This window comes from Arachis hypogaea, chromosome 18 (genome assembly GCF_003086295.3).
Source record: "Arachis hypogaea cultivar Tifrunner chromosome 18, arahy.Tifrunner.gnm2.J5K5, whole genome shotgun sequence".
NCBI classification, from domain to species: Eukaryota; Viridiplantae; Streptophyta; class Magnoliopsida; order Fabales; family Fabaceae; genus Arachis; species Arachis hypogaea.
This window is the reverse complement of record NC_092053.1, coordinates 100,926,714-100,937,749: the sequence shown is the minus strand read 5'-3', so window position 1 is coordinate 100,937,749 and position 11,036 is coordinate 100,926,714. Positions and strand designations below refer to the sequence as shown.

Sequence of the window (11,036 nt, the reverse complement as noted above, 5' to 3'; positions counted from 1 at the left end):
ATTTTTAGGTGAATTAGTTAGTATATTTTATTCATGATTTGTGACCTTTTTAAAGGCTTTCTTTGTTTTAATTTAATTATTTTTTTCTTATTTTAGTTTGATTACATTTATGGACAAAATTATTTTAATAATAAATACTTTTTTAACTCTTTTATGGTAATTAACTTTTCATGACTTTATTATGTGCTTATAATTTCAATGATGTAATATGAAAAACTTGTTTATTTAATGGTCTTAATTGATGAGCGAATAATTTATATGCTTTTTGGCATTGTTTTTAGTATGTTTTTAGTATATTTTAGTTAGTTTTTATTATGTTTTTATTAGTTTTTAAATAAAAATCACATTTCTGGACTTTACTATGAGTTTGTGTGTTTTTCTGTGATTTCAGGTATTTTCTGGCTGAAATTGAGGGACCTGAGCAAAAATCTAATTCAAAGGCTGAAAAAGAACTACAGATGCTGTTGGATTCTGACCTCCCTGCACTCGTAGTGGATTTTCCGGAGCTACAGAAGCCTAATTGGTGCGCTCTCAATTCCGTTGGAAATTAGACATCCTGGGCTTTTCAGCAATATATAATAGTCCATAATTTTCCCGAGATTTGATGGCCCAAACTGGCGTTCCAAGTCAGCACAAAAATTCTGGTGTCAAAACGCCAGAACTGGCATAAAAGCTGGAGTTAAATGCCCAAACTGGCACAAAAGCTGGCGTTTAACTTCAAGAAAGGTCTCTACAGGTAAAAGCTTCAATGCTCAGCCCAAGCACACACCAAGTGGGCCCCGGAAGTGGATTTCTACACTAACTATTCTAGCTTACTCATTTTCTATAACCCTAGGTCACTAGTTTATTATAAAAAACTACTTTTAGTGATTCATCTTGTACCTCATGACACTTTACACGTTTCATATTGTATTCTCTACGGCATGAGTCTCTAAACCCCATGGTTGGGGGTGAGGAGCTATGCTGTGTTTTGATGAATTAGTGCAATTACTACTGTTTTCCATTCAATCACGCTTGCTTCTATTCTAAGATAATCATTCGCACTTCAACCTGATGAATGTGATGATCCGTGACACTCATCATCATTCTCACCTATGAACGCGTGCCTGACAACCACTTCCGTTCTACATGCAATCAAGCTTGAATGTGTATCTCTTGGGTTTCTAATCTAAGATTGGAACCTTTGTGGTATAGACTAGAATTATTGGTGGCCATTCCTGAGATCCGAAAAGTCTAAACCTTGTCTGTGGTATTTCGAGTAGGATCTGGGAAGGGATGACTGTGACGAGCTTCAAACTCACGAGTGCTGGGCGTAGTAACAGACACAAAAGGATCAATGGATCCTATTCCAGCATGAGTGAGAACCAACAGATGATTAGCCGTGCGGTGACAGCGCATTTGGACCATTTTCACTAAGAGGACGGATGGTAGCCATTGACAACGGTGATCCACCAACATACAGCTTGCCATGGAAGGAGCCTTGCGTGTGTGAAGAAGAAGACAGTAGGAAAGCAGAGATTCTGAAGACAGAGCATCTCCAAAACCTCAACATATTCTCCATTACTGCATAACAAGTATTTGTTTCATGTTCTTTTACTTTTTACAATTAAATCTGAGAATTACTGATATCCTGACTAAGAGTTACAAGATAACCATAACTTGCTTCAAGCCGACAATCTCCGTAGGATCGACCCTTACTCACATAAGGTATTACTTGGACGACCCAGTGCACTTGCTGGTTAGTTGTGCGGAATTGCAAAAGTGTGATTGTAATTTCGTGCACCATTAATATAGAAAGCAAATTGAATACAATTTATTTTCTAAAGTATTTATATATTAAATAGCAAATTATTTTGTATGAAAATTGTTTAAAATATTATATTAAATTTGTAGAAAATTTGTGCGAAAATAATTTTTTGTTTTGTATGAGATTTGTTTTAAATACGTAAATTATATTAAATTAAATTTGTTTGAAATTTAATCAAAAAGAAATATTTGATTCGTCTAAAATTTGTTAGAAAAAAATCTGTTATATTTGACTATATTCGTTAGAAATTTGTCTAAAATGAAGTATATTTTTTGTTTGAAATTTGTCTAAAATGAAATATTTTTACGTTTAAAATTTGTCTGACATACATTGTCTTTATGTTGGCTAATCTATCTAAAATTCGTTTAAAATACATCATAATAGTTAGAAATCTAGCAGATAAATGCCTATTCAAAATCTGTCACAAAATCGTCTGAAAAAACTTTGGGACGAAATTTCAGAGAAAATGTAAATTAACAACAAGGATTTTTGGGACAGAAAAAATTCATCTTAATTTTGTTAGAAAGAAAAATTTTGTCTCTAATTTGTTCGAAAGTTATCTCAATTTGGTCTCAAAATTCGTCCGAAAAATACCGATTTCTAGTAGTGGAATATATATAGATAGCTTACATGTAATAAGTGTTGCATCCCTTAGTCTTATTCTTTTTCATGTATAGTATGAGGACATGCTATTGTCTAAGTGTGAAGGAATTGATGAATTCATATTTGATGATAATTTTTTACTTGAAATGAGTGAATTTATTTTATCACATAAACTTGCACTTATTCATTGAAATAGCATGCTTTTGTGAATTCTTTTCTAATTGTGCTTAGTTGTGAAAAACATGCTTTTATGCTTAAAATTGCCAGTTTTAATTCACTTTTCTCCCATTCGATGCCTTGATATATTTGTTTGAGTGATTTAAGATTTTAAAGGCAGTGATGGCTTGAAGAAGTGGAAGAAAAGCACGCAAAGTGAAAGAATTCAAAAAATGAAGGATTTACGAAGCTATCAATCTTGACCTCTTCGTACTAAATTGATTATAACTTGAGTTATAGAGGTCCAAATGAGGCGGTTTTCAGTAGCATTAGAAAGCTAACATTCAAGACTTCAAAATGATATGCAAATGTCTATAGTGAACATTGAGTTGAATGTGCGTACACACACAATATGTGCATACGCACATGTTTGAGTGCATGCCTCATTTAATGCAGCACGTGATCCGAGATTTCTAGCTCATTTTGGGTCCAATCCAACTTATTTCTGATGCTATTGAACTAAGGATTGAAAGGGAATGAAAAAAGTAACCATAGTTTAGGTTTATCATATTTTAGGTGATTCTCGAGAGAGAAGTTGGGAATTCTAGGTTTTAGCTTAGTTTTCTATCTATTTTTAGGTTTTGATCTTATTTTAGTTTAGTTTTCTTTATATTTTCTTGTTCTAGTATCTTAAATTGCCAAGTCTCTCTTGTTAATTTTTATATTTTGTTACATTTTAGTTTATAAACTCTTGTTAAATTTACAATTTTTCTTTAACGCAATTTGATGTTTTCATGTTTATTGATACTTGTTTGAGTTGTTAATATTGCTTTCTTACATTTGTTAGTCATAGATTTTATTAATTCATGCAATTTATAATACTTTTCTTTTATGCCAATTATGTGTTTGATAAAATGTCTCTTTTATTTATTAAGTAGTTTTTCACCCTCTTGACTTGAGATTGAGGATTTAGGTAACCTTAAGTCATTTATGCCCAATATTGATTGGTGATTTGGGATTGTTAATTGATGTTGTCTCCACTAACGCTGGTCTTTCACTAAGTTAATTAGTGAGTTAGATAGGATTTGTGGATTGAGATCAATTATACTTATTTGACCTTCCTCAATGTATAGAGGTTGACTATGTGAGATTAACTTTGATCTTCATAATTGTCATGTTTGTAGTCAATGACTAGAACAGAAAACCTTGACTCTCATCCCTTATCAAGAGGTCTTTTAGGATTTTGATTTCTTTAATTGCCTTAGTTTAATTGTTTTTTATATTTAGTTATTGTTTCTTTTTTTAATTTCTTGCAATTTATATTTTTTGTTTATTTCAACCAAAAATTCTTAATTTTCTCATAACTAATAATTGAGCACTTGATTGCAATTTCAAGGGAGAACGACGTAGAATTAATACTCTCAGTTATTTTGAATTGTATTGTAACAATCTTTTAAATTTTGATGGAGAATTAATTGTTGGTCTAGATTATATTTGCAACGAAATTTTATTAAAAAATTTTACATTGACATTAATCTTCACAGCAGGAAGCAACATGCCGCTGGAAGGGCGAGCAGAGAGAGAAAGGTGAGGAGAGAAGAGGTTCTAATTCTAAAATTTTGGTTGGGAATAGAGTTTGATTTATCATTTTTGGCCAACCACGAATCCACAATCTTTTATGCTGAGAAATGGTTTTGTTGAAAATATGATTATAAAGTTTTGATTAAGAAGGCCACGAAAAATATGTCAGAAATTATTAAATTTTAGCTATGATGATAATGTTTAATGACAAATATGGGATATTTTAATTTATTTTTTTATAATTTAATATTTGTAGTTAAAATTTGGTGGCTAAATCCGATTTTTGTGGTACTAGACAACAAATTGTTCTTAAATATCTGCATACGTAGGAGATGTAACATATATGCGACACATTAACTAAAACACAAAAGAAAAGAATGATAGTTGTCGATTTTCTCCATCCAATTGCATTCCCATGTAAACAAGAGATTTGAACACAAATATATATATATTAAAAATTATATTGTAGATAGACATACACCCCGTTCAAAAAAAGATGAACACCCAAAAAGAAAAAGGAAAAAGAAACCAAGTGCACTATATGCCAGCCTCCCTGGCTCTGCATATTCTACTATGTATCTTTAGTACATTATATATGTAGCTGCTGCTTCTCTCTTGCTAGAAAAAATGTCTCCTTTTGTGTGTGGTTATTTTGGCCAACACAAGTAGCTATAGTTTCTTCTGTGTCAAATGAATATTTTGATACTGTTTTTTTTTTTTTTTTTTTTGTGTCATTTTGTTTTTTTTTTTTTTCGTTAGTAATATAATCATTCTAGCATGGGCAAAGCCACAGAGTTGTCTTGAGAGGAACACAATGAGATGATTTCTTCTAGTGTTCCATTCATACAATCCCTACCGTATCTATCATAGAACATGCAATCTTCAGTCACCTCTGGCTTCAATAACTTTGTCTCAGCAAAATCTATTTGTGGAAAATCTTCCATCACCAAAGGCGTTTGTGGGAATTGATAATTATGCATGCTTCCATACATAGACATCTCTATGTCCTGCATCATATAGATGAATTTATATTTTAGTCTGTTAATTGATGCAAAATAATGCCTATCTACACATGAATAATTATAATCTATAGCAATAATATATAATTATCACATAAACATAAATTAAATTAAATAAGAGACATAATAATTATTATATTATTGACACTAAAAATAATTGTTTTTGTCGCGGATATATTATTTTCACCCAAAAAAAAGTGATACATAAATTTTTATTAAAGATGTTATTATGTGTATATATTATATGTGTAAAATATTGAAATGACTCACATTCTATTTACCAAGCCTTATCTAATGATGAATGAAATATAAATTGATACAATATCTTTTATGATATATGTACATGTAACACAATTGAATTGTTGCTGTCACATTTTATGAGTTTTGAAGGTGCACCTTTCTATATATGTGGCTTATGATTAATTGGAAGATAGAACTAAAAGACCACTTGGGAGTAGTGCAAGTGGCAACAGAATAGTGGGGTTAGAGTAGAATGTCTTAGGTATTAAAGTGAAAGAAGACAAGTTGTTTTGTTAGGGTTTAAGGCAAGGAATTGAAGAGAGGCAAATTGAATTTGGTTGAAAGTCCCCAATCAAATGCATATATTTTGCTGCAAAGCTAGTTGAATGGTAATGGAGGGGGGAACTGATGAGAAGTCTCTTGTCAAAACAACCAACTTTTTCTGAAATAGCAAAATTATGATCCTGACATTACTTATATATAAAAAAGAATATGATTAAAGATAAAGATGAGTGAGAGTGAGAGAGAGAGAGATAATGTGAGGTGTGCTTTAGTTTGATGTTTAGAATGCATCAACGCCATGAGGAAAATGGGGAAGAAAGATATCACTACTTTGGAGAACGTTTTGATTAGGTCAGTCAAAAGAAGTTATTGGGGATAGTAACCAAGAGAGAGAGAGAGTCCAAGTGAATTTTAGAACTGAAGCTTTATGAAAAGATAGGAACTTCATCATACTTGCAACTTTTGTCACTTTAAGATCAAAAGAGAACTCATCATCAAAGATTTATATGCTATGTGTGGGCCACAAACATAAATCAATAGTGAAATTGTTTAATCATATGAGGAATTAAAGAATTTATATATTCATGCATAATGTAAAACAAAAAAATAAAATAAAACAATAGGCTAGTAAATTAATTTTCATAAATTTATATATTTATGCATTGTTATTTGAGGGGTGATATTGTAATAATGAAGCCTTAAATTGATAAAGCAGCATTATAAAAAGAAGAATATCGCTGGAAATGCAGGTTTGGCAAAGGAAGTAATCATGAACATAAATGCCGTAGACATGGGGAAAAAGCAAAAGTGAAAATACTACTTAACAGATCAATACAATAACAAAATAATATTATAATGATGATCATGCTATGGCCCAACTTGCTTTTGATATGTCTCCCTTCTAAATCTTCATTTTCATGCCACGTCTACATGACTAGTAGTAATACTAAGATGCAAATTCAAACAATCATGAACATTATCAAACTGAATCTATCAAATTTTTTTTTGCTTTAATTTAAAAAATAACAATTTAGTTATTAAGACTATATATTTTGCAGGATCTAAAATCATTTACTAGAAATATACCTTTAAAGACTACATTGACATTTTTAAATTTATAGAGCATGTTTGCAATTTTAGAAATTAAATTGACAATTTAATCAGATTTAAGTCAAAATTAATTGAAAATTTACCTGAAAAACGTTTGAGGGGTATGCTATTCCCATTGAGTAAGAATTAGCGGCACTACTGTTTGCTTCATCACAAGCAAATTGGGCATGAAAATCATCTGCTATACCGGTTTCTGTGGGTGTACATGTTCCTTGAGTGAGATCAGAAGATGAAGCATCACAATTAGGGAGTTTATTATTATTATTATTAGGATATTGTTCATTACTATTTAGAGTTATATTATTGTTATTATTATCATTCATGGCTTCCATTTCTCTTGAAATCTCAATGCCACTTGAGTGATCTTCCTCTAGTAATGCTTGATGTTCTTTCTCTTCTTTAGATTTGTCTTGAACTTGAATTGTCTTTTTGAAAATCCGACACAATGAAAAGGAATCCTGTGATTTATGTGATGCACGATTTGTTAAACAGTGTATTATTACTAGTATATAAATATAAGTACGTACTATGTTAAAGACAATGAATATTGCAATTAAAAGAGTAATATATATATATATATATATATATAGTAGAAAGATTTGGTAAAAAGAAAAAGAGTGCGATGCAATAGTGATAAGTACATGTATGGATCTGAATTCTTCATCATTATGTTTTAATTTTGATCATAAGATGTGCTTTTTGAAGAGAAGAGGGAAAAAAAAAAAACTAAAGTTTTCCAAATCATATAAAGAAAAAGGAAAAAAATAATGGAATATTACAGGCATGTGTGCATCCTTGTGTAACAAGGTTCAAGTAAATCAAAACATAAATGTCTACATTCAAGTTCAAGATAGCCCAAAAAAAAAAAAAAATGGGTCTAGTATAGTGAACTTGACTCTATATATGACAAGAACCAAAATTTCAAGAAAATAAGCAATTGATCTGAAAAGCAGTGTACGTAAAACACTTAGATTTTAATTAAAGCTATAATAAGAGGAGCACTAAACAAGGATTTGGTCCTTGGTCGCGTGAAGACTTTTGTGGCTTTTTAGGGTTTCTCCTATGAATATATATGTCCCATTCATTCAATTATTAATTTCAGCTAGAGCTCAAAAGATGCATACATAGAACACATTCATTTCCTTACTTTATATTGTATACAATATTATTAATGAACAATAACTGGAAAACTGAGAACAGTGAGGATATGCTGTTTCCTACCTTTATTTCTTTATTTTTCTTTTTTCCCAAAGCAAAACCCTAGTTTTTGCTTATATATATAATTAAAAATCAGCATATGCTAATAATAACCCGGTCCTAGAAACAGTCCTAAGAAAAGAAGAAAAACAAAAAGAAGAGAAGAAGAAAATGATTAAGATGAATGATGAATGAAGACAAAACTAAACATGAAGATACGTATATGCCATAAACCCACATTAAATAGGTCTGATAAAGCAATATATTTGATAAGAGAATTGTAATATAAAGAAAAGAAGCATAAATGTATGTGTACCTTGAAAGAGGAGTGAGGAGTACCAGGGAGGGATTCAATCAAGCGGTACTCATGCATGACCCAGTTGGTTCTAATTCCATGTGGAGCTCTTCCTTTGTAATACACCAAAGTCTTCTTCATACCAACTGCCTTCTTCTGAGACTGCACTGCCCTGTCCTTTCCAGTCGCTTTCCAGTACCCACCTCTTGTTGCCCTGTTCGTTCTTGATCCATTTGGATACTTCCTATCCCTTGGACTGTAGAAATACCACTCCATATCCTTGCTTGGTAGAAATGACTTATCTGCAGTTTTATATATACATGCATATATCATGTATGTTTCTATTACACATCATATTATATATCATGTGTTGCATTAGTGAAATAGTAGGAAGCATTTCAGGTATTTAAAAAATATCGTATTTCAGTATTTTTAGTTATTCATCTTAATTATATGATTGATATCAACTATTAAAAATACTGAAGCACTGATATTTTTACAATACTTACAAATTTTCTAAGAATATATAACTACGTACTCATGCAATTAAAATCATATATATACCTGGCAAATCCCATGGTTCACATTTGTATAAATCAACTTCAGCTATAATGTCAAGCTCTATAGAGCGACCTGTTATCTTCCTTTCTAAGTAGTAAGCAACGAGCTCTTCATCTGTGGGGTGAAACCTAAAACCAGGTGGGAGACTCATTGGAGCCATAGAGCAATAATGGTTAAGAGAGTAGAGAGAGAGAGAGAGAGAGAGACGAGAGTGAAATTTTGGGAACTGTGGCACTTGATATTATGAACTAAACCGACTTGTACGATATTGAACTAAATAGGCCACTGTTGAGAAAAAACGGTGATTGCGGATTTACCATTTTGCCCCTGAATTCAAGTGTATTATTTTATGTGAGAATTGAAGGAGGTTTGTTGTGTGTTGTGCTTTATGAAGAGAGAAGAGATTCTGTGTGTATGGTGCTGTGTGAAAACCTAGTGGGAGAGGATAAGAAGCTTCTCTGCTTTTGTCTGCTCACAAACTAACAAAAAAAACAGGACCCCTTCAAAAGGCACTGTGGGCCACGACACCATCCATACCCTACAACACGCAATACTACTTACTAGACTCTACCCTTTTTGAGATGCTAAATAATATTTTTATTTATAAAATATAAATTTCTAATAAAAGAATTTTATTAAAATACTTATTAATAATTATTATAATTATACATAAATTAGTACTAATCATTTGGTTCATTCAAATAATAAAAATAATATAACTTAGACATTTATTATTATTGTAATAAAGTTTAATTTATTTTTTTTATATTTCAATAATAAATTGTTAAGAATAAAAATTATTACATCGAAGATAATAAATGTTTTATTACATTTATAACAATGAAATATATACTAAAATATACGTTATTTTAATTTTTAGCAAGTGAAATATTGGGTAACTTATTGAAATAAAATAATTGGATTTTAAATTTATCATATTGCAACTTTTTGAAATAGCATATATGTTTGTAATTTTTTTTTTGTAAATTGATATAGGGTGTAGCAATTTTTAACTTTAACATAATCTGTTACAAGATAATACTGGGTATAGCGGTTTATGAAGAAACATTAGGTAGTTTAATTTCTGGCACTCTATAGCGGTTTATGTATAGGTAGATTCTCTATATATACCAGTAGAAGGCAATTGTGAAGTAGAGTGCCATTTTTACAATGAATGGTAAGAAGAGTTTTCTAGCTCTAGTGCATTGCTCTGGAAGAATTCAAAAGAGCAAAAGACACAGTGTTAAATTTACTGATAGGGAACCACTGAGTGTCTTTATCTGGTCATCGAACACTTTGTCAGAGCTGAAAATCAGTATACTACAAAAGGTAGGGGTGTGTAGGGCAAAGTGGGTGAAGAAGTTGTTCTACAAGATCTCTATTGCTGTTGTTTCAACCGGTGTGAAGTACGATATATTTGTGATAGGGTCCGATGAAGATATGCAGGTTTTGTTTCATTATCGGCGAAGTTTTTTGGAAGTGAGAATACACGAATTGTATGCCAAGTTGGAGGATGGTGTCGACAATTCTGGGGCATCAGCACTGAATCCTCAGTCGACTACGTTGGGGGGGTGCTTCTACCTCGATACCTGTGGTTGCACCTTCTTGTTCGTTGGTTGATCCTCCATATATTGTAGTTGGGATGACTAGTTTCACCACGTCTGATTCTTGATTTATCAGGCGAGGGTGAACTGGATCAAGTTGAAAATGTGATGCAAGAGGATGATTCGGACGAAGAGCTTGTTGACATTGGTAGGGACAAGGATGAGGATATTTGGAGCAATCTACTTGCACATCATGGCACATTAAGTTCCGTACACAGCAACATCCTCCACATTTCTCAACCTTAAACTTGGATGCCATCGGCCAACATCCGGTCGTAGATCCTACCTTCGGGACTCAAGGATTGCATGATAGAACCACTCCTACAGAATTTCAAATTGGCCAATCTTTCCAAAGTAAGGAGGAAGCTGTGTTGAGTGTAAAGGAATATAGCATCCGTCGTGAAGTTGAGTACAGAGTGATAGAGTCAGATCATCTTAAGTACCATGGGAGATGCAAGGAGTTTGGTAAAGGTTGCACGTGGTTGATTCGCATCACACTTCGGCAGCGAAAGAGTACCTGGGAGGTTAGAAGGTACAACGGACCTCACATTTGCTCGACTACATCGATGTTAAGCGATCAC

The 11,036-nt window shown here is 32.0% G+C and overlaps 1 protein-coding gene across 1 annotated transcript; it reads right to left on the bottom strand.

The window, feature by feature from the left end:
- Nucleotides 1-4,576: 4,576 nt before the first annotated feature.
- On the bottom strand, nt 4,577-9,105 carry LOC112773284 (NAC domain-containing protein 86-like). Its single transcript, XM_025818366.3, has 4 exons — nt 8,855-9,105; nt 8,312-8,592; nt 6,882-7,256; nt 4,577-5,154 (listed from the first exon to the last, which is right to left on the bottom strand). The coding sequence occupies exons 1-4, from the start codon at nt 9,009-9,011 to the stop codon at nt 4,915-4,917; spliced, it is 1,053 nt and encodes a 350-aa protein (XP_025674151.1). The 5' UTR covers nt 9,012-9,105; the 3' UTR covers nt 4,577-4,914.
- Nucleotides 9,106-11,036: the final 1,931 nt, after the last annotated feature.